Source organism: Malania oleifera, chromosome 2 (assembly GCF_029873635.1).
Source record: "Malania oleifera isolate guangnan ecotype guangnan chromosome 2, ASM2987363v1, whole genome shotgun sequence".
NCBI classification, from domain to species: domain Eukaryota; kingdom Viridiplantae; phylum Streptophyta; class Magnoliopsida; order Santalales; family Ximeniaceae; genus Malania; species Malania oleifera.
The window spans coordinates 82,975,237-83,000,602 of record NC_080418.1 but is presented as its reverse complement, the minus strand read 5'-3'; the positions used below and the strand labels follow the sequence as shown (position 1 = coordinate 83,000,602).

Below are 25,366 nucleotides of genomic sequence, written 5' to 3'. Positions count from 1 at the left end.
GAGCCTCGTGCTCTTTTTCTATTTCGTTCTTTCTTCTAATCATGTCGTATAAGTCGGCGATGACCGGCGCCCAAAGAAATCCTACCGGCTCTTCCGGTACTTTTGAAACCATTCCGCCCAATCCCACCATTCCTCCCAAGTCTGTATCTGCTGATTACTATTCCTAGAATTCAGCCCTTTATCTTATGGTTACAAAATCAATGGGCGTAAGAAACCATGGTGTGAGCATTGCAAAAAACCGTGGCATACGAAGGAGGCGTGTTGGAAGCTTCATGGTAAACCAACAAATTGGAAGCCAAATCCAAATGTGACAGTCATGCCTACCAAGCCACGGTTAAAGAGACTCAGGGCCTTCTACCAACTCGGATGCAGTCCCTTTTACCAAGGAGCAATTAGAGCACCTGTACAAATTGTTTCAATCTCCAAAACTGTCCTTAACTGAGTCTTGTTCTTTGGTATAGAAGGGTAACTCTCTTGCTATTGCATTTTTAGGTGTTATTCCTAATTTTGTTCATTCTTGGCTAATTGATTTTGGCACAACTGATCATATGACTAATTGCTCCAAATTGTTCTCATCCTATAGTCCGTGTGCAGGAAATAAAAAAGGTCAAAATTGCAGATGGTTCACTCTCAGTAATTGCCGGGATAGGAACTATCAAAATCATTGTTAATTCTCCATGATGTGCTCCATGTTCCAAATTTGTCTTGCAATTTGTTGCCCATTAGTAAAATTGCCTTTGATCATCAGTGTCAAGCAAATTTCTATTCTTATTGTGAGTTTCAGGAATTGACCTTGGGGAGGATGATTGGCAGTGCTAAGGAAAAAGATGGACTATTATTTTGACGATTGACCTAACTCGAGTAAACAATGTCAAAGTACGTGCTTAAATTCGTGTTTCTGTTTTCAAAGATAATGATATCATGTTATGGCATTATAGGTTAGGCCATCCTAGTTTTCAATATTTAAAATACTTGTTTCCCAATTTATTTCGGAGTCCATCTTCTTTTCAATGTGAAGTTTGTCAGTTTGCTAAACATCATCGTGCATCCTTTTCCACCCAACCCTACAAACCAACTGCACCATTTATTGTGATTCATAGTGACATCTAGGGCCCATGTAGAACATTAACGTATTTTGGCAAAAAATGGTTTGTGACCTTTATTGATGATCGCACGAGATTAAGTTGGGTTTATTTGATAAAGGAAAAATCTGAAGTGGAAACATTTTTCAAAAATTTTTACACCATGGTACAAACACAATTTCAAAAAAATATTCAAATTTTGAGGAGTGATAATGGTCCAGAATATTTCAAAAAAATTTTGGGCCAATTTTTTCTTGAAAAAGAAATTGTTTATCAAAGCTCTTGTGTCGACACCCCGCAACAAAATGGTTTGGCTGAAAGAAAAAAACAAACACTCATTGGAAGTAGCTCGGGCATTGCTTTTTACCAATTAGGTACCTAAATATCTTTGGGGTGAAGCCGTTCTTAGTGCTACATATCTTTATAAATAGAACGCCTAATAAGGTTTTAAGCTTTGAAACACCTTTTGATGTTTTTCATAGGTTTTATCAAACAAATTGGCTGTCTTCTTCTTTACCACTAAAGATATTTGGTTGTACCACGTTTGTTCATATTCATAGTCATAATCGAGGAAAACTTGAACCCCGATCCACAAAATGTATGTTTGTTGGTTATGCTCCCACTCAAAAGGGGTATAAATGTTTTTAACCTTTTTCCAAAAAAAAAATGTTTGTTACTATGGGCGTTACATTTGTTGAATTACATCCCTCTTTTACGCCTCATCTTCAGAGGGGGAACCAAAACAAAGATTCAGCTGTGTTTCATGATTTTTTCCAAACTGAAGACTCGCAAAATGATCCATCTCCAACTGTGATTATTCAACCTGAAAACCCAAGCTTTATTATACTAAGAGAAAGTGAGTTAAGTTTTTTAGATACTGAAAAGGCAGGTCTTCCTATAGTGCCATTTCATGATGTTCATGATTCTATAAACAAAGGGGAAACAAAAAAAAAAACATCACAGTGTTGGTACCATTTGACATTGTCTACTCGCGACAGAGGACAACTTGAAAGAAAGGGTTTTCCAATCCTTTACATTGTCTAGAATCCATAAACGCTTAGGTAATGTCCTCATCGAGACTTTACCTCATGTTCAGTCCATTTCATCTTCGAGTTCTGAGTTCTCTAGTTCTGAACCCACGTCTGGTTCCAATCCTGAGTTTGATGATTCTGAACTTCCCATTGCTGTCCAGAAGAGTGTGAGGTCTTGCACCCAACATCCATTGTCCAATTATGTTTCATATGAAAATCTCTCACCTATTTTTCGTGCTTTTACCTCACAATTGTCTTGTAAGGAGATTCCTAATACTTTGCAGGATGCTCTGAAAGTTCTTGAGTGGAAGGAGGCTGTCTTCGAGGAGATGAAAGCTCCTGAAAAAAATGGCAGGTGGGAGTTAGTTAATCTACCAATAGGAAAGACAATTGTAGGGTGCAAATAGGTGTTTATAGTGAAGTATGAAATGGTTCTCTAGAACGGTATAAAGCTCGATTGGTCGCCAAGGGATTAAGTCAGACCTATGGCAATGATTACTTGGAGACATTCGCCCCAGTCGCAAAGCTAAACTCTGTAAGAGTTTTTTTGTCACTTGCAGCTAATCGTGACTGGCCTCTGCAACAGTTGGACATAAAAAATGCATTTCTTAATGGAGACCTGGAGGAACAAGTGTACATGGATGCACCTCCAGGATTTGGTGAAAAGTTTGGCACAAAGGTGTTTAAGCTGAATAAGTCCTTATATGGGTTAAAATAGTCACCAAGAGCCTGGTTTAAGAAACTCACTCAGTTTGTTAAAAGTCAGGGGTATACTCAAGGGTAAGGTGATCATACGATATTTATAAGAAATTCACAGGATGGGAAGATAGTGATACTGATTGTATATGAAGAGGATATAATTCTCACTAGAGATGACGTACTTGAGATGAACCGATTGAAGACTTCCCTCTCATCAACATTTGAGATCAAGGACTTAGGATCTCTAAGGTATTTCCTTGGAATGGAGGTTGCTCGGTCGAAGAAAGGGATTGTTCTCTCCCAACGGAAGTATGTCCTTGACCTCCTTAAGGAGACTGGGATGAGCGGTTGTAGGCCAGCAGACACTCCATTAGATGCTAATCAGAATCTTGGAGATGACAAGGGAGGTGATCTAGTGAATACAACTCGGTATCAAAAGTTGGTGGGAAAGTTAATTTACTTATCACATACACGACCAGATATTGCTTTTGCTGTGAGTTTGGTAAGCCAGTTTATGCATTCACCCTACGAGAAACATCTTGAAGCAATTTATTGGATTCTCAGATACTTGAAAAGTACACCAGGCAAGGGTTTACTCTTCCAAAAGACCACACAACAGAACATAGAGGCATACACTGATGCAAATTGGGCAGGCTCAGTTATTGACAGGAGATCCTTGTTAGGATAGTACTTATGTTTGGGGAAATATGGTCACATGGCGAAGCAAGAAACAAAATGTGGTTGCAAGGAGCAGTGCCGAGGTAGAATATAGGGCTATGGCTAATGGAGTTTGTGAGATGCTATGGCTAAAGAGAATTCTTGAAGAGCTGTGGATGCCGGTGAACATGCCAATGAAGTTGTATTGTGACAACAAAGCTGCCATAAGTATTGCTCAAATCCAGTACAACATGATCTCACGAAGCATTTAGAGATTGACAGACACTTCATAAAAGAGAAGATTGATAGTGGATATGTTTGCATGCCTTTTGTTCCTACTACTCAACAAATAGCCGATATCTTCACCAAAGGACTTTTCAGACCTAGTTTTGAGCTCTTTGTAAGCAAGTTGGGCATGATGGATATCTACGCTCCAACTTGAGTGGGGGAATCGGATTTCTAGTAGTTTCAGTTTCCTGTTTTGTAGCCTAGAGATCTGCTGATTTGATTTGCTGATTTTGTGGCCTTCCTAATTTGGTGGTCTTTCTCTACTATTTATCTTGTAATCGTGTCTCTTGAAATTCAATAAGAATGGTTATTCTTCTTCTAAAAACTCCTTCAACGTGCAATGTAGATGGCAGCATAAATATGAAAAAACATATCCATAGTCTTTTTCATCCGAATTCTCATCACTCTGACTTAAAAGACTTCAACCAAATCTGTTTGTTAAAAGAAAGTACCAAGTACTTCTTATTGAGAGATATCTTGATTGATATGTCCTCTGCTGAGAAAAAATTCACATAGATTCTATTTGAACTCATATTATTAGTAAACATCTTATTTCTTTCCCGTCCATTTATTTGTTATCAGAAATCAGAATTTGTGTTTCTGCAGTATTTGTTTATTTCTGATATTCTGCTTGGAGAAGAACTGAGTTTTATTCATTGTTTTTTAATACAGGAGACAGTAGTATCTTTAAGGAACCATGCAAATTATCAAAAGAGGATGTTTGACCAGGCCATTCAGCTAGTTCGCCCCGGTGGAGTTCTTGTATACTCCACGTTAGTATACATTTTCTGATTTATTTTTTCAATGATGTGTCTAAATAACAAATGACATTTGAAATTTCAAATTATCAAAAATTTTGGTATGACTAAGACATAATGATCTTTAAGAAATTTTCATTCTTTTTAGGGTTGGATCTTTATACTTATTTCTTTTCATGTTTCTCCTGCAACCTTCTGATGATACGCGGAGCTTAAATTTTTTTTTTCCTCTCTCATTTTTGTTAGTCCATGCAAAAGAAAATCTAATACTCAAACCTTTTTTGTTTGTTTTTTTTTTTGTTTTGCGGATGAGCTTAGAGTGCCAAGGCAATAGAAAAATTCAGTTTTGTATTAGATTGAACTTTGAAAAAGATGTCCTCCACTATGGGGATGATATGACACTAGGGTTTTATTGTGGGAAATTGAGAGGATGGAAAATTAAAAAATAAAATAAAATAAGGTTGATCACTTTGAGGACCTTTGCCTCTAAGTTAGCCAAAGGCTTTGAATTATGTTATTGCTTGAATGAAAAATCCCTTACAGTTACGGATATATATGCTAGGGAATCTTACTCCTGTTAGGAATGTAAAAAATACCTAATGGATTCAATCCTAATTGATTTGGGAGTCCTAACACATTAAATAGAAATCCTAATGATAGAGGACCAGCTATACCCCCTAGGCCGCCCATTTGGCACATGTATTTTAGGTGTAGGTTTTGGAAGGTTTAGAAAAGATGTGTATGGAGGACCTCTTTGTATTTTTTTAGAGGCTTCTTTTAGTATTTGCAATTATGTGTTTAGTTGGGTCCTATCTGTAAATATTTGTTAGTTGTATTAGTGGTTTAAGTGGTGAACATGCTAGTGGATGTACAGTTATTGTTTGAATCGGACTGCAGTTTCTCTCTCTCTCTCTCTCTCTCTCTCTCTCTACCACCAGCTGGAACCCCATCTCTGACAGCTCACACACTCCCGGCGCCAGCCACGTGCATGGGGAAGTTTCCGGATTTCTCCTCTTTTGCCCAGGCTCGCGAGCTATTGCTTCTTGCCCTGAGAATTTGAACTTTTTCTTGAGATTTTGAAGCTTTCTGAGGAAAAGTTGGATTATCAAGCTTGGTTTGCATTCCTAGGGTCAAATACAGCCTAATATTGAGCTGCCCGAGCAAATTTCAGAATTTTAAAGTGTTGTCAACATTCAGATCGAGTTCCAACTGCCGTTCTACAGCCATTTTGCTGAGAATCAGAGACTAGGGACTTCACAAATTGCTCGACTAACATTGGAATTCAATGATAAACTCAATTTGTGCTCCAATTCTTTGGCAAGGTGAACAAACTCTCACATTTTCTTGACTATTGTTTGCATGACTACGGAAATTTCGTAGTTGCATAATTTTGAGTTTCTTGTTAACCTTAAAGGAAAAGTCCTTTTTTTTTTTTTGGTAAATTCCACTAGCTAACTCATCATTGCTTCCTTGTTCATACCCATACCAAGTCAATCCCATGTTGCCATGTTATGTGAGACCATATTTGTTCATATGCATTATGTTATGTAGCTTCATGTTTGTTTAATGTAGTAATTTTAGGATTTATATCATTCATAGTCAAGTTTAGTCCTCTTAAGCATCATTGCAGCATATTGCATGAACCATGGTCACCAACAAAATCATTGACCCCAATCCCACTGAACTTGCACCAAATGACATAGTCCTTGTTTGCCCGATTAGACACTCTTTAAGAGTTTTGTGGACCAAAAGTTTGAGCACCTCACACAACAGTTTGACCAAGTCTTGAAGATGTTAGGTAAACCCCCTATTGTGGAAGACATAGAATCATTTGTTACGCACCCTAACAAATCCCCATATTCAATAGGGTCAGCCTAGGGTATCCTTCCTACTCTTGGGGTTCCTCTACCTAACAGTATGAGTTAGGCTCCAAAACAGACTAGTAGGCTAGTTCAGCCCTTCCAGCCTCAGGTTAATCTCGAGTCTAGGTTTGAGGAAGGTAACTTTGACGAGTTTGATGGTGTAGAGTACCAACCCAACCCTAGGCATGCTCCACATTCCCTTAAGCAGAGTTAGGAAGATTATGGAGATGTTACAAAAAAGGTCAAGGTGGATGTGCATGCTCTTGATGGGAAACTTGACCCAAGGTCCTTTTTAGATACAATATTGGGGATGGAGGATTTATTTAATTGGTACCGTGTATGAAGTGAGGTTAAAGTTCAATTTGCCAAGATGAAACTTGTAGGACCGGAAAAGAAGTATTGGAAAACTCTACAACAAACCTTGAAACAGTTGGGCGAACTTCCTATTATCTAGTGGGTAGTGATGAGACAACAATTGAAAGATAACTACACCCCTTCTTCCTTGAAGAGCTAGTTGTTAAATGAGCTATTGAACCATAAACAAATTACTACTGTAGCTAGCTACATTTATCATATATCACACCGTAGCTAGGTTTTTGAACGGTCTTAATGAGTATGTCAAGCAAGAGTTTGAGTTGTTCTCTCCGAAGTCTTTAGAGGCAGCCTATCAGAAAGCGCTTGCCATCGGAAGGTGCCTCAAGAGCTCTCGTAGGTCTTCATCTGAAGTGAGTGAGACACTTTAGTCCAAATCCTTTCCTCACCCTAGACCCAAGGTCTTAAATTTTGATTTCGACTCAAATTTCGAGGCTCCAAAAGTATGAAAATTTCGACGAAAATTTCGATTTCGATGTCAATTTTGATTTTGATTTGAAAAAATAACGGAAATCAGTAGTAAAACATGGAATTCTTTGTGAAACTTGACAAATTGGTAACAAACATAATAATGTAAGTTTTAGGACTAATATATTACAAGTTAAATACATCTATGTTGTGTATGAGGTGGAAAAGCTGTAATATAGTATGTGTATCAAACATATTTGTAAGATAATGTACAATAAACATATTTAGCTAATACAAATGAAATTTATAAATCATTTAAATACTATTTATTATGCAAATAATGATAATTTAGACATAAATGGTTAAATAAATTTTTGCTGTAAGTTTATTTTTTCATATAGTTTCAAAAGCATTTGTAATAATATTTCGTGTCGATAAAAATAAATAAAATAAATTAGGAAAGAATCTCACTTCACTCCTAAATCTCTTATTTGAAATTTGAGGAAATTTCATTGTATAGTTAAAATTTCAACAAGTTTCGCTGAAATTTCGAGATCTCGATAAATTTCGGGATGATTTGTTGAGATTTCTACGAAAATTATGCAAAATAGAAATCGAATGCCATTTCGATTTCAAGGCTGACGGAAATCGGAAATTTTGATGATTTCGTGGAAATTTAAGACCATGCCTAGACCTACCATCCCTCAATGTACCCTTGGAGAGAGTACTGTGATGCAACTATTGTTACATCATGTTGTTTGCTTTATTGGACCCAATATTCCTCAAGCTAGTAGCTCATCTTTGCAGTGTCATCGTTGCCATGCTAGAGATCATATTGCTTCCCATTGTCCCCAATGAGCTTTAGCTTTAGAGCATGAGATTGATGATCTACCCGATAGTGAGGATTAGGTTGTAGATGTTGTTGAGTACTCAGGTGATGAGGGTGACCTTGTAGATGATTTTGAGGAGGATGGCCGCCATGTTAGTGTGGTTAGGTGTGTTCTTATCCACTACCATGGATAGTGAGAAGAGGAAACGGACCACTATTTTCCACACTTTCATTCATTGTGGAGATAGGACATGTAAGCTTGTTATTGATGAGGGTTGTAGCATGAATGTGATCTCCATGGCTGCTTTATGAAGATTAAACCTTAAAGGCTCACTCTTAGCCTTTTAAGGTGAACTAGTAATAAGACAAATCTACCCCTTACCAAGAGGTGTCTTGTACCCATCCAAATGGGAGATTATAAGGTTAGAGTCTATTGTGATGTACTCCCGATGGATGTTGCCCATGTCCTATTAGGGTGATTGTGGTTATTTGATCATGATGTCACCAATTATGGTAGGGAAAAATCTATTGTGTTTAGGCCCAAAGTAAGAGCATCATTTTGACCCCTACCAAGCTCAGCCCCAAAGATCCTAAGTTAAGGAAAAAGATAGTCCGTTAAGCCCTAGTTCAAAGAAATGCTCGCTTGATCATGGGACTTTTGAGCGAGAGAGCTTAGAAAATAGGTGTGTTTTAGCACTCATCACTTGAGAGGTTCTTTCTGAGGATTCAGAGTCTTTATGTGAGTGCCCACCTGAGGTAGGAGAGTTGCTAGTTGAGTTCTCTGATGTCATGCCTAGTGAGTTACTTAGTGAGCTACCACCTATGCAAGACATTTAGCATGCCATTGATCTCATTCCTAGTTCATAGTTACCTAACTTTCCACACTATAGGACAAACCCTAAAGTGCGTGCTGAATTGATTAGGTAGTTAGGAGAACTCCTTGATAAGGACTTTGTGCGACATAGCCTTAGTCCTTTTGCTGTACTTCCTCTCCTAACTCCAAAAAAGGATGGAGTGTGTGGATAGAAGAGCCATCAACAAAATCACCATTAGGTATTGGTTCCCTATCCCTAGACTTAAGGATATGCTCAACATGCTAGCTAGCTCTAGTTGGTACTCCAAGATTGACCTATGTAGTGGGTATCACCAAATTAGAATTAGGCTGGGAGATGAGTGGAAAACAACCTTTAAGACCCATGATTGTTTGTTCAAGTGGTTGGCCATGTCATTTGGATTTTCTCATGCGCCCAACACTTTTATGAGGGTTATGGGACATATTCTGTAGCCATTAATAGGAAAGTTCCTAGTGGTCCACTTTGATGATATACTAGTCTACAGGAAGTCTATGGAGGAGCGCTTGATACATCTTCATGAGGTCTTTACCACGTTGAGAGAAGCGAAGTTGTTTGCTAATCTCAAGAAGTGCAACTTCTTATAGTCTAGTGTGCTCTTTCTTGGTTTTGTGATTTTTGTGCAGGGAATAGCCACCGATCCAGATAAGGTTTGAGCCATTAGAGAGTTGCTTAAGCCTCAGATAGTTACTGAGGTTCGTAGTTTTCATGGCCTCGCAACTTTCTATAAGCGTCATAGGGCATTTTGGCACAATCTTTGCTCCTATTCACTGAGTGTTTAAAGAAAGGTGAGTTATTGGACTCCATCAGCTACTAGAGCTTTTAGAGAGGTCGGGTAGAAGATGACCGAAGCACCTATACTTGGGCATCCAAACTTTAGTATAATTTTTGAGGTGGCTTGTGATGCCTCTGGGACAGCTATAGGTCGGGTCTTGAGTTAAGAGGGACATCCTATAGCATTTTTTAGTGAAAAACTCTCAGATGCCAAACGGAGATATAACACATATGATAAAGAGTTTTATGTTGTAGTGAGATCCCTCCATCATTGGAGATATTGCTTGTTACCCTAGGAGTTTGTACTCTTCTCTAACCACCTTGCTTTGCGATATCTGAGCTCATAAAGGAAGTCGAGTGCGAAGCATGCTGGTTGGGTAGAGTTCCTTAATGAGTACACTTTTGTCCTTGAGCATCAATTTGATGTTGAGAATAAAGTGGTTGATGGCCTTAGTAGGGTAGTAGTTATTCTCCATATATTGAGAGCTGAGGTCATTGGGTTTGTTCGTTTAAAGGACGAGTACTCCACTTGTCATGATTTTGGGATTATCTTTCAGGAGGTGAGTGAGGGCCACCTTAGTGATTTTGTAGATTTCATCATCTGGGAGAGATACCTATTTAAAGGTACTAGATTATGCATTCCCCGTACTTCATTTAGAGATCTTTTAGTTTTGGAATTGCATGCCGAGGGGTTAGCTGGTCGCTTGGGGAGGGATAAAACCATTGCCTTAGTTGAGGATAGGTTTTATTGGCCTTCCTTTAAAAGGGATGTTGCTAGGATAATGTCTCAGTGTCGCACCTGTCAATTAGCCAAAGCTAAAAGAGATGACATTGGCCTTTATACCCCTTTGCCTTTGCCACACATGCCTTGGAGAGACCTAAGTATGCATTTTGTTCTTGGTCTCCCCAAAATAGCAATGTAATAACACTTTTGATGCATATCATGTAGCTAAATTGTACTTTAGAGAGGTCGTCAAATTGCATGGGTTGCCAACCTCCATGGTGTCTGATAGGGATATAAAGTTCTCCAACTACTTTTGGAAGACAGTTTGGAAAATGTGTGGGATTCACTTGTTTTCTTTTGCCACCTGTAAATTGATGGGCAAATTGAGGTTGTGAATCGTAGTCTTTGTGACCTACTTAGGTGTGTTGTGGGAAAAAAAAAAAATGAGGCAATTGGGGAAGAGTGGTCTAGCAGCTATGAATGTTCTTGTCGAGGGTGTTCAGGAGCGGGCTAACTAAGTGGGGTGTGGTATTTTGGATTGGCCTTTGACATACTTAGGTGTCCTTTTGAAGGCTGACCCAAAGAGCTATAGATTTTTGGGACCTAGCAATGGAATGGATGACGAAGAGGTTAAATGGTTGGAAGGGAGTCCTATTCCCTCTTCGAGGTAGAAAAAGTTTGATTTGGGCTTGTCTTGTTAGCATCCCATTATATTTCCTATTTGCTTTTAAGATTTTGATGGGGATTGCCTGCAAGCTTTGAGGGACCATTTAGTGAGTTGGAATGAGGTATGTAGATCTAGAAAAAGGGGGCTTCGGGTCTTGGCAAGTTGGTGTCTAAAAATATTGCTCTTCTAGCTAAATGGCTATGGTTCTTCTCTCTAGAAGAATCATCTCTCTAGCATAAAGTAATAAGAAGTAAGTTTGGGATGGATGAGAACAAGTGGAATAACAATGCTAATTTAAGATGCTCTCTCGGGAGTCTGTGGAGATCCATTTCTCAAATCTATCCTTCTTTTAATCCCTCACACTAAACAAGAGGTGGGGAGGGGTTCTCATATTCATTTTGGAATGACCTTTGGCTAGGAAATGCACCATTTTCTACTTTTTTCCCACGCCTCTTTCATCTAAGCTCTAAACAAAATAAAGCAATTTCTTTTTTTGTTGGTGTATTAAGTAGTCCTTTGGTTTCTTGGAATCTTCATTTTAGGAGACCTCTGAACGATGGGGAGATGGTGGAATTGTCTTCTCTGTTATCTTTATTAAGTGGGAGTAACCTTTCTTCGGGGAGGGACGTTCGTTCTTGGTCTTGAGACTAGTCAGGTGTGTTTTCTTGCAAATCTCTTTTTGAATTTTTGATTTGATGGAACTCTTCTTTCTCGCTATACTCTACTATTTGGAAGGCTAAAATTCGTGCTAAAACAAAGTCTTTCACTTGGTTGGTTGTGCTTATTGCTTAATAAGATAATTACCAATAACTTGTTGCAAATTAGGAGACTTATAAAGGCTCTATTTCCTGATGTATGTCTGCTCTATTACAATAACTCTGAGACAACTTCTCACCTTCTTCTGCAATGTGAATTTGCTTGGAGTATTTGGAATATGCTATTTGGTATAATGGGAGAACGTTAGGTTTGTCCTCCCTTGCTGGAGAACTTTTTAGAAATATCCTTTGCAAGATTTGGTTGAAGAAAGGACAGAGCAACTTTATGTAAGTGTGGCTTTTTCTCAGTATTATGGGGTTTATGGATGGAAGGTAATACTCAGATATTTTGTCAGGAGAAAAATTAAACCAGATGCTGGTTTGGGAAAAAATAAAGCATTTGGCCTTTTTGTAGTGTTTCGGGTATGGATTTTTTTTTTAAAGAGGCAAGCTTTCAAGAGTTTCAAAGAGATTGGAGGAACGCGTTGGCTGCATGATTTTTTTTTTTTTGGAGCATTTTTTATATTTTTTTTTTAGTCTTGGAGTGTTTCAGTTTGTCTCGGGAGATTTCTCATTTTCCCTTCTGTAAATTCTCTTTCTATTAATGTTATCTTCTTTTGTTATTAAAAATATATATAATATATCTTTTCAAGAAATATGCACACCATGATCTTAAGACACATGTATGTATCTAACTTTCTCATACTAACTTTGCAAGAAACACATCCATCTTCATGTTTTCATTTGAAGAACACCACCAGCACTTAGTTATACACTTCGTTTTTGAGAATTTCATGCACATCGCACAGTTCAAACACTACCTTAAGCATGTTCTTATTATCACATTCCAATTCTGAAAACAGCTTATGCATCTAGGACATATTTTAATTCTGAGATTAGTTTTAAACATTTCATGCATTCAAATCACCATTTAATCATTTTCCTTAACTCAATGTCCAATTATTTACTGATTTTGCAAGGCATGCATCCATCAATTTCATTCTTCATAATATAGTAACTTTCAATTTCCACTTATGCATTAATTCTTTTCTTTCATCTCAAGCATAACTTATGCATTGGATTACACTGACATTTGAAAACATGAGAAATTCATTGGACTTTTGAAAATCATCTTGTTCATCCAGAGAATTCTACACATAACTCATTCTAATTTCTAAACCTTTCAAATCCCACTTATCAACAACTTAGATTTCCAAATGAATTTTATTTTCAAAAAAGCAGAATATTCTAATTTCAAAACAGATTATGATTTCTGAAAATCGCATATCAACAGCTCATATGTAGACCATAATCATGCTCAATTATCGCTCTAAAATATTATGATTTTCATCCATCTACTCATGAAACAAGTATAATTTGCCTTACGGGTAGAAACATGGAAATTTTAGACACAATGATTAGAAGAAAAATTAATATAATTTGCCTTCAAGAGACTTAGTGGGTGGGTGAGAAAGCTAGAGAAATTGATAAATCAGGGTTTAAACTTTGGTACACGGGAAAAGAAAACATGAGAATGGAGTAGGAATTATTGTAGACAAAAACTTAAAAGATAGCATTGCTAATGTAAGCAGAGTAGGGGATAGAATCATAAAAATCAAGATGGTGTTAGGCTAAGAGATAATAAATATCATTAATGCTTATGCTCCTCAAGTAAGCTTAGCAGAAAATCTTAAGAGACAATTTTTGGAAGATATGGATAGTATTATACGAGGCATACTAGGGATTGAGAAAATATTAATGGGAGGAGATTTGAATGGACACATTGAAAGGGATAGTAAAGGTTATGAGAGGATACAAAGAGGATATGGATATGGAGACAAAAATGAGCTTGGGGAGATGATCTTAGACTTCACTATGTCATATGATTTTATTATAATGAATACTTGCTTGAAGAAGAGAGAAGAATACTTAATAACCTTTAAAAGTAGACAAAATAGAAGTTAAACAGATTTTTTTTTAACTAGGAGGGTAGATCGTTTATCATGCAAGGATTGTAAAATTATTCTAGGTGAAAGTCTAACCACACAACATAGAGTCTTAGTGTTAGATATATGTATTAAAAAATGGAAGAAAAATGACAAAATAAACCAGTGTAAGAGAATTAGGTGGTAGAACTTAGAGGGAGAAAATATAATAAAATTTAAAAACAAAATGATCAAATATGGGGTTGGACTACAGAGGATGGGATAGATACAAATAATCTTTGGAGTAGATTAGCTAGCTCTATTAAAAAGATAGTAAAAGAGATTTTAGATGAATGGAGGAAAAGATTCACGAATAACAAAGAAAGTTGGTGGTGGGATAAAGATGTCCAAAAAGTCGCAAAGACAAAAAGAATTTGGTATAAAATGTGGCAAAAATATAGAAACATGGATAACTTTGAAAAGCATAAAGAGGCGAGAAAAGATGCAAAAATGGCCATTAGTGAAACTAGATGCAGATCATTTAATAGTTTGTATGATAGATTAGATACAAAAGAAGGGAAAAGAGATATATTTAAACTTGCTAAAGCTAGGGAAAAAAAAAAGTAAAGACTTAGGAAATGTAAAATGTATAAAAAGTGAGGAAGATATTGTCTTGATTTAGGACGAAGACATAAAAGAAAGACGACGAAGTTATTTTAGTAAGTTGTTTAATGAAAACCAAATAGAAGGCTTAAACTTAGAGTTGAAAAATGAGGAAAAGACTAAAAATATGAGATTTATTTGCAAAATTAGAGTTAACGAAATTAAGTTCGTACTAAAAAAGATGAAAAATGGAAATGCTATAGGACCGGATAACATCCCAATTAAAGTTTGGCAATGCTTAGGTGATAATGGAATTATATGGTTACTAATTTATTTAACACAATGATAAAACTCAGAAAATTCCAGATGAATGGAGGGTAAACACTTTAATACCTATATACAAAAATAAAAGAGATATTCAAAATTGTAATAACTATCGCGTAATTAAAATTATGAGTCATACGATAAAACAGTGGGAAAGGGTAGTTGAACAAAGATTAAGGCTAGAAATGACGGTTTCAAAAAATCAATTTGGTTTTATGCTGGGGAGATCTACCACAGAAGCTATATATCTTTTAAGAAGATTAATGGAAAAGTTTAGGAAAGAAGAGGGACTTGCATATGATATTTATTGACTTAGAGAAAGCATATGATAGGGTACCTAAAAAAGTTTATGGTGGGTTTTAGAGAAAAATGGTATATGTAGTAGGTATGCTGATGTCATTAAGGATATGTACGATGGAGTGATGATTAGTGTAAGGACTATAGATGGAGAAACTAGAGAATTTCCAATCACCATATGTGTACATTAAGGATCTTCTTTGATTCCTTATCTTTTTGCTTTAGTGATGAACCGATTGACTAAGAGCATTCAAAATGAGGTTCCATGGTGTCTATTGTTTGTGTGTATTGATTAATGAAACTAGGGGGGCGGAGTAAAGGCTGAGTTAGAATTATGTAGAAAAGCTTTGGAATCTTGAGACTTTAGGATAAGTAGAAATAAGACGCAATATATGAAATGTAATTTCATGGATGGTAGGAGGAATATTAGAGACAAAGTTAAACTTGATGATGAAGAAATAAATAGCACTTGTAGATTTCGATACCTTGGATCTATTATGCAAGTTGAAGGAAAAATTAAAGATGATGTAATGCATAGAGTTAAAGCAGGTTGGGCAAAATGGAGAAGTGCTTCAAGTATGCTTTGTGATCATAGAATACCCTTAAAACTAAAAGGGAAGTTTTATAGGACGGCTATAAGACTAGTTATGTTATATGGATCAAAATGTTGGGCAACGAAGAAACCAAATATCCAAAAAGTAAAATTTGTTGAGATGAGAATGCTTGGATGGATGAGTAGTATAACGCTGAAAGATAAATTAAGGAATGAACATATTCGTGGTAAGTTAGGTGTAGCTCCTATAGAAGATAAGATAATAAGAAATGGACAACATAGATGGTTTTGACCCTTGCAACATATGCCACATTGTGTTGTGCACCAGTGAAGAAGAGTGAGTTAGTTACTGTGGGAGGCAATAGAAGAGGCAGGGGTAGACCTAAAATAACTTGGAATGAGATAGTAAGGATTTAACAGCCCTGAATTTGTTAAAATAAATAGTCCATGATTGCATAAATTGTTGGAAAATGATTCATATAGCCGATCGTATCTAGTGGGGCTGAAGGCTTGGTTTTGTTGTTGTTGTTGTTTACTCATGAAACAAGTGAAATCATACTAACCTTTAGAGAATCAAATTTATTGTATTGCTTTGCACTGGTATATCAATAGCCAAGTTTCGTTTAGAGCATAATGCTTGCCTATGACTGCTTGCCTTGTGCAAATGGGATGGGTATCCATCATGTAAATTGTAGTATTGGTTTTATTCATTGAATATGTTTCAGCCTTAGTGTAAAATGGGAGTATCACTACTTGGTTAGTTTGATGTTTCCTAGTGTCAGAGCAAGAATAGCATATAAAGCTCTTTAGGGGAAGGTGAAAACATCAATCATTGTTAAAGTCACTAGCATTTGTAAATGTGTTTAGCCTACTTGTCTCTCTTACTAAATGCATGTTGCCTATAGGGGTGTTGATGAATTTTCTCATTTGCTTACATGCTTGTTTACTACTTTCACTTACTTTGCATCCAATGGTTGTGAATGTGTTATTGTGGTAAACAACGGTATATTCTAACTAACTATTTAAACAAGAATGTTTTAGCTAGTACCCTACAACCCTTCACAAGATGTGAAGTGTTCGGCATGGTGACTAGAAGGCATGCAAAAGGGGGTAAAAGAAGTGGATTTCACTGGAGGCATCACTCTATGGAATCCATTTTTCATCATGTTGTGTGTGAAGTTAAATTTGGAAAGGTTGATTATATGGTGTGGGTGCCTACGAGTATAGTTCATTCTTCTTCTTCTTCTTCTTCTTCCTTTTTTTCAGTGAAGTGTTTTTGCTTGCAGCTCAATAGGATGGAAGGAGAACTTTTTCATTGGAAGGCAATTTTTTGTTCTAAAGCCCCTCAAAAAATGGCCATTTTTGTGTGGCTTGTGGTGTGTTTTGCCAAGAGGGTGGTGAAATTCGTAGCCATCAAAATCTTAAGTTTTGTTTCAACTAAATTTCAAGGCTTCTATCGAAATCCAGTGTTGATGTCAATTTTGATTTCAATCCTCCAAAAAATGATGGAAATATGCTTTAAAGCATGAAAATAGAGAGTAGAAATCTCTCAGATTAGGGATAACTGCAGCAATAACTAGTGGCAAATAGAGATACTCTCACACGGACAGAGTAGTGGAGTGCATGGACAGTGCCATTGGGTGGGAATCCTCAACCCACAATTCCAAACCTCAGGGAAAACTCTACTCTTCATTATTGGATTAAGATAAATGTAAGTACATGACAGCTGTGCACATTAAATGTGCTTAGGAAAAAGACTATTGCTGACTTGACTTTTCTAGACTCACAGATCTCATAAATAACTTGGGAACCAGACTCATAAATGAACTTTCTAAATAGTAGACTTCGACTTAGGAATCATACTTGACTAGGCCATAGTGATGACACCTAGATAATAGTAATTCACAGATACAGTAACTAACAATTATGGTTTTACCCATGTGTCAATGCTGCATTATTCCTCCCCTGTGGGGAGAAACTCAACACTGTGCCCGTGGCCTAATTTTGCAGCTGCACATTTGCCCGCATCTACTTTCTTAAATCCTTCCTCACTTATCCATTAATTTTATCAGCTGGTAAAGAAAGTTGGTGGTAGGATCCAAATGTATAGAAAGCCATAAAGACAAAGAGAATTTGGTGAAAACTTGGAAAAAATGTAGAACATAGATACTTTATATAAAGCATATAATAATTTATATGCTGGATCTGACACAAAAGAATGGAGGACTTAGTTAATGTAGATTGTATAAAAAAATGAGGACGATAGTGACTTAATTAAAGAAGACATGAAAGAAATATGACTGTTAGATTACCACTAAACCTAAAAGCTTAAACTGTTAGGTTGTGGCCAACAATGTATATCAAGCTTTAACACTCCCTCACACGTAGCCTGATAGCACGTGGAGAGATAAACAAACAATAGATAACACCCATTACAAGGAATACAATAATTTTTAAACACCACACAATAAAAATAGGCAAGACTAGAGCCCAAAACCTCTTGGTAACCAGCTCTAATACTATTTTAGATTACTACTTCACCTAAAAGCTTAAGCTATTGGGTTGTGGGCCAACAATGTATATCAAGCTTTAACAATGACAAAGCTATTTTAATAAGCTATTTAATGAAAACCAAGTATTAAACTTAGAACTGACAAATGAGGAAAAAGCTAAAAAAAATTGAGATTTATTGGCAAATTAAAGTTAGTGAAATTAAATTTGCATTAAAAAATATGAAAAATGAAAAAGCTATAGGGTCGGATGACATCCCGATTGAAGTTTGGAATTGCCTTGGTCATAAATGGAATTATGGAGTTAATTTTGTTTGATACAATGATAACAACTAAGAAAAATTCTAGATGAATGGAGGGAAAGTAGTTTAATACATATATACGAAAATAAAACAAATATTCAAAATTGAAATAATTATCGTGGAATTACACTTATGTGTCAATCATACAATGAAATTATGAGAAACAATAATTGAACAAAGACTAAGTTTGAAACGAGGGTATTAGAAAATCAATTTCGTTTTATGCCTGGAAGATTGACCAACAACAACAAGAAGAAGAAGCCTTAGGTCCCACTAGGTGGGGTTTGCTACATGAATCCTCTTTCGCTAAATCACCCAATCCATAGCATTTTCTTTTATTAGATTAAGGGCTATTATCCTTCCTCACTACCTCATTTTAAGTAATTTAGGACTACCCCTATCCCTTTTCATGCCAGAAACCATAACTAACTCAATCCTCCTCATAGGTGCTCTACTAAGCCTACAGTTTAAATGCCCAAACCTTCTAAGTCGCCTCTCCCTTATCTTGTTTTCAATAGGTGCTATGCCTAAATTTTTGTGTGTATGTTCATTTCTTACTTTATCATTTAATGTTAAACTACTCATCCACCTTAGCATACGCATCGCAACAACTTTCAGTCATTGTATACGTTGTTTCTTAGTTGCCCAGCATTCTGAACCATAAAGCATAGCTGGCCTTATAGCCGTCTTATAAAACTTTTCTTTTAATTTTAAGGGTATTCTATGATCACACAACACACTTGACGCACTCCTCTATTTTACCCAACCTGTCTTAATTCTATGTACTACATCTTCTTCAATTTCCCCTTCACCTTGCATAATAGATCCAAGATATCTAAATCTATCAACGCTATTAATCCTTTGATTATTCAGTTTAATCTTCTCTGTGTTGCTACTCCTTATATTACCGAAATTACATTTCATATATTCAATCTTATTCCTTCTGATCCTAAACCCTTTAGACTCTAATGTGGGTCTCTAAAGTTCTAGCTTAGATTCCACTTCGCTCCTCCTACGGTTCTGACGGTAGTCAGTACTCCATCATACATATCATTAATGACCTCCGTATATCTACTGCAAACTCCCTTCTTTTCTAATACCCACCAAAGCACTTCCCTAGGTACTCTATCATAAGCTTTCTCTAGATCAATAAAAACCATATGCAAGTTCTTCTTCTTTTCCCTAAACTTTTCCATTAAACTTCTTAAAAGATAAATAACTTCTATTTTTTATTTGCATGGGAGATTGACCATAAAAGCTATATATCTTTTAGAAGACTAGTGAGGAAGTTTAAGGGAAAGAAGAGGGACTTGCGTATGGTTTATATTGACTAAGAGAAAGCATATGATGGGATACCTAGGGAAGTTCTACGGTGGGTTTTGGACTCAAAGGTAAGGATGTGATAAAATAATGACTAGCGTTAAGACTATAGGTGGAGAGTTTACTGAATTTCTAGGCACAATAAGTGTACATCAAGGATTCGCTATGGGCCCTTGTCTTTTTGCACTAGCAAGGGATGAACTTACTTGGAGTATCCAAAATGAAGTTCAATGGTGTATGTTGTTTGTAGACAATGTTGTCTTGATGATGCAAGTTGAGGGCGAGTAGAGTCGAGGTTAGAATTATGAAGAAAAACTTTAGAATCTAGAGGTTTTAGGATAAGTTGAAATAAGACAAAATAATGAAAAGCAATCTCAGTAATAGGAGTATTGAAGAAAAAATCAATCTTGATAGTCATGCAATTAAAGCATTACTAGATTTTGATACCTGGGATCCATTATGCAAGGTCTAGGAGAAATTGAAGAAGATGTAATACATAGAGTTAAAACAAGGTGGATAAAATGGAAAATTGCTTTGGGCATTCTGTGTGATTATAGAGTACCCATAAAATTAAAAGGTATTTTTATAAGATGACTATAAGACCAACTATGTTGTATGGATGACGTTGTTGGGCAAGTAACAAACAACATATCCAAAAAGTAAAAGTTTCCGAAATGAAAATGCTAAGGTGGATGAGTGGTACCATGTTGAAAGAGAAATAGAGGAATGAACATATTTGTGGTAAGCGTTAGTACGAAAGGTAGGAATAGACCTGAAATAAATTGGAATGTGATGGTGAGGATTTAATAGCCTTTAAATTATCAGAAGAAATTGACCACGATCGTGTAAATTGGTGGAAAAGGATTTATGTGTACGAAAGGTAGGAGTAGACCTAAAATAAAATGAGATAGTGAGGATTTAATAGCATTTAAATTGTCAGAGCAAATTGCCCACGATCGTGTAAATTGGTGGAAAAGGATTTATGTGGCCACGCCACCTTGTGGGACTTAAGGCTTGGGTGGTTGTTGTTGTTGTTTATGAATTATTTATATTGGTTTCCGTTTCCCACTTGAGAAGAAAACGGTAATATTTCTTTCCTTGAGTCTTCACATGTTGAACTTCAATTACTTGCTCCACCAGCTCCTTTGAAGATATACCATTTCTTTCCTCTTTAAGTTGCCTAAATCTTGGATATCAGCATGGTATGGAACATTAAAGATTGGAGAGATTTTAGGCCCATTCGGAAGCTTTACCTCGTTAGCATTGCCCCAAATTTGCATAAAATTCTGCATGATCCATTCTTCTTAGCCTTTAGTTTGTGATAGGAATTGGTAGGAAATCTCTCTTCTAAGGAACACCATCACCAAGTCCCCTCTTGATACTTTTTCAGCCGTCATTGACAATAGGTGGCGTCTTTGCAATGTTGGTTCATCCCTTTCAGCATTCAATGAACCTCTTCCTGAACTGACTTTAGATTTTCAGTGTAGGTAATAGCATCTTCACTCGCACGAAATTGATTGGGAACACCTGCTAAGTCCCTACCCTGATTTGGGCTCTAAACCATACACTATTTGGAAAGGACACTTCCCTGTTGATATGTTCACTGAGTTGTTGCAAACAAATTCAGCCTGTGGTAGGGTTAATTGCACTGCCCAATGTTGTTTTGGGCTAGATATCTCAACAATTTCCCAAACATCGATTTCCAACTTCTGTCTGTCCATTAGCTAAAGTGGTAAGCACTGCTGTACTGCAGCTTAATTGCCAGCGATCTCCAAAGAGTTCTGCAGAAGTGGCTGAAGATCATTGAATCTCTATTTGATGTCATTGTCGTGGGCAAGCCATGTAACCACACAATCTCTTGGAAGAAAGGGATGCCACTTGAGTTGCATCAAATGTCTTTTTGCATGCCATGAGATGTGCTATTTTTTGAGAAACAATCAACCACCACAAATACAGAATCAACACTTCTTGCTGTTTTTGGCAATCCCACTACAAAATTTGTACTTGCGTTGATCCATGGAACAGTAGGGTCTGGTAAAGGTGCATAGAAACCAAGATTTTGCTGCTGCTTGGAAGCTTCTGCTCCAAAACCACTTGGAATACACAGCTTGCTTCCCTTGAATGAATATTCATATCGTTGCCTGGACAAACTGTGTTGCCCCTGGCTTTTCATTTCTTTCTAAGTCACCTTTGAAATAGGGATCTTCCATGGATTGCTCCTTGATAGCTACCACTCCAACACCATTATTAGACATGGTTACCAGCAAACATACTCTCCTACTTAGACAATCTCCCACCTTGTTCTGTGAACCAGTCTTGTAGTGCAATATGATAGTATTTTCTTACAAGAAAACCACCCACTTCGCACGTCTGTGGTTCAGTTTCTCCTGAGAATTTAACGTAAAGCTTGATGATCTGAAATGTAAAATAAACTCTTGCTGAATCAATTAATGGCACGAAAAATTGTCAGGCATGGACAATAGCATAGAATTCCAAATCATAGGTGCTGTAATTCTGTCATGTTCCATTAAGTTTATCACTAATGGACGCCTCTTGACTCAGAACAGCCCCAATTCTTATTTTAGCTGCACCTTTACTCATTACAAAAACCTTTTCAAAATCTGGTAAAGCTAAGACAGGAGCTCGTGTCCTTAATTCCTTAACCGGCTGAAAGCTCTCTTCGGCCTCAGGAGTCCAGCAATAAGTCTTGCTTTTAAAACACTCTGTAATGGTGCCAGGATGGTACTAAAATTGTTGATGAATCTTCAATAAGAGATCGCTAATCCATGGAAGCTTCTAAATTCAGTAAATGCCTTTGGAGTAGGCTTGTCACAATTCCTTGGACTTATGTTGGATTCACTTCTATCTCATGACCAGAGACCACAAATCCAAGAAACTCCAATCTATCAGCCATGAACATGCATTTCCATAGTTGCATATAGCTGATTTTGCTTCAAAACTTGCAAAACAGCCATCATTTGTTCGATATGAGTCTCTAGATCCTTGCTGTAAATAAGGATATTATCAAAGTAGCCTGCCATAATCTGTCCGATAAATGATCTAAGCATCTGGTTCATTGACCTCATGAAAGTTTTGGGTGCGTTGGAAAGCCCAAATGGCATTACAAGCTACATGTACAGCCCATCCCCTTCATTTTGAATGCTGCCTTACTTTATCTTCTTCCGAACCCGAATTTGGTGGTACCCACTCTTCAAATCTAATTTAGAGAGTGGCTTTGCGCCAAATAGCATATCCAGCATATCTTCAAGCATAGGCATATGAAACCTGTACTCGATTGTTATTTTGTTGATTGTTCTGCTCTCCACACACATTTGACCTGTCCCATCCTTCTTTGTTGCAAATAAAGCAGGCATCGTGCAGGGTCTTAAAACTTTCTCAAATAAAGCCCTTTCTCAACAGCTCAGAAACTTGTTTGTATAACTCTTCATGTTCTTTTGAACTCATTTGATAGTGTGGCAAGTTTGGCAAAACTGCTCCAGGAACCAGGTCAATGTGGTGCTGTATTTCATTGGTGGTAATCCATTGGGCAGCTCAATTGGTATTGCTTCCTTGAATTCTTCTAGTAGCTCGTTCACACATTCTGGAATTAAATGAGAATGCATTTCTGGCTTCCTGGGCAGCATATAAGCAACAGCAGTCCTTGCTTTCTTCAATAAAATCCTTAATCCCCAGAAGTGAACAAGAACATCCAGCCTCTTTTAATCACAGCATCTTATTTTGTTGGTCTTAACACCATCTTTTTACCAATAAAACAGAAAAATAAGTGTTTGTCTCACGATGATGAACAGTTTTTCTATCATCTTACCATGGCCGACCAAATAAGATGTGGCAAACATCCATTGACACCACATCGCATCAAACAGAATTTTTAAATGAATTCCGTGCTCAGTTTCGTAGTGAGTCTCAGCTGCACCAACTCCTTCTGATTCTTCTTTCTGGTTTTCTGAAAACTTTTAAATGAATTCCATGCTCAGTCTCATAGTGAGTCTCATCTGCACCAACTCCTTCTGGTTCTTCTTCCTGGTTTTCCCAAAACTTGACTCATCCTGTAGGCTTCCTTTTTGTGCATTTATTGTGAACACCTGTAATACTTAAATAGCGTTCTGCTCTGTGGGTCACAGACTGATTTCTGTGGCTAGCATCTTTGTGGACTTCTTGTGCTGTCTTTGTGTATCTCTTTGAGACCATGGTGCTGGAAGAAACTCCCGCCTATGGATCATGCCCTAAGTTCTTCAATGTAGTCCATCTCAATTGAGCGTCAACATTTAAAACAAGCTGATGGGCATCACTTACTTTGAATGGTAGTTGCAAGCTTATGTGATCTAGAATTGCCAGTTGAAGACCAGTGATGCAGCTTACCATCTGAGATCCTGTTTCAAAAGATTATTCCTTAGTGTCAATTGATGAAACTCCTGCACCTACTCTTTCACACTCTTTCTGTGCTGCCTAGGGTTTTGCATTTTCTTGCACAAAGTTTGCTGATAGTCCCTTGGTAGGAATTGTGTCTCAAGCTTCTCCTTCATTTATTGCATTGTCTGATCTTCTTTTTTGCTTCTAAGTTCATGATCATGTTGGTTATGCCTCCACCAAGTAGAAGCAGCTTCTCTAAATTTTGCTGCCACCATTTGACTCTCCAATCTTCTGGAATATCTTTGTGCCTAAAGCAATTCTCTATGCTGTCCATCTAGTTGAGGAATTCATCAGGTTCCATGTTACTGTCAATTTCTGTAATGTACACCTGCACACCATACTATTGATTGTCTTGAGCATGCCTTCTAAGTCCATCACTCTTTCATTGCTGTTCAATCATTAGAAAACTGACTGGATTCGTCATTGACTTCTCTTACTTGTTCATGGTTCTGTCTCCTTCCATATCTTTGACATTTGGAAGAAGAACAAGCTCCGCAAGGTTTATTTAATTTTCTCTTGTAGATCGTGCAACATTACAGTTGCATAAGTCCTGGCTCTTCTGCCACAGCTGCCTCTTCCGCTCCTAGCAGCCATCTAAAAATTGCCCCAAAGAAGGACCTACTCTGATACCAATTCAAGCAGCATGTGCGGAAGGAAGACACTGAAGAATTGCAGCAATATTTAGTGGCAAAAGGAGATCCTCCTGCGCAGAAGCACAATGGTGGAGAGCATGGAAGGTTCCACAGGGTGAATCCTCAACCTGCACTTCCAGCTCTCAGGAAATTCTCAACAGATTAGAATTGATAAGTAAATGAAAGGGAAAATTCTGAATTGACTCTTCACTATCTGGACTAAGATAGACACAAGTGCATGACAGCATGTTTAGGAAAATAACTACTGCTGACTTTACTTCTCTAGACTCAGACATCATAAATAACTTTGGAACTAGACTCATAAATGAGCTTTGAAAATAATAAATTTGCACATGGGAAATGAAACACTTGCTGGACCTTAATCAAAGACACAATAATGCAAGATTTAGAATTAAAATATTATAAATAAAATGCATCAACAGGTGTGTGGTGTATAAGGTGCTATAAGTGTAATATAATAATACTATTAAAATATATAATACAAAAGAAATATTATATATAAATCAGTTAAATATCGATAATACAATTACAGATATAGACATATGTTCAAATAAAATGTTGCATAACTAGTATCTAAGTTTAATTTTTTCATATAATTTCAGAAGTCTGAAAGCTATTCATATCCTTGTAATATTCTCTAGTTTCAGTATTTGAATTTCAAGAAAGTTTCATCTTATAGTTAAAATTTCAA

At 36.9% G+C, this 25,366-nt stretch overlaps 1 protein-coding gene across 16 annotated transcripts in view; it reads left to right on the top strand.

Annotated features, from left to right (window-relative positions):
- LOC131149194 (rRNA (cytosine-C(5))-methyltransferase NOP2C) overlaps positions 1-25,366 on the top strand; it is a 169,378-nt gene that overhangs the window by 128,859 nt on the left and 15,153 nt on the right. For 15 of the 16 annotated variants that reach the window (XR_009135167.1, XR_009135166.1, XR_009135165.1 and 12 more), the window contains one exon: positions 4,430-4,530. Coding sequence is in view for 10 of the 16 variants with exons in the window: in XM_058099426.1 (XP_057955409.1) it covers positions 4,430-4,530 (101 nt within the window). In the remaining 6 variants the exon portion in view is untranslated. Of the gene's footprint in view, positions 1-4,429; positions 4,531-11,544; positions 11,658-25,366 lie in introns of those variants that run through there. The other variant, XM_058099425.1, reaches the window with a different exon arrangement.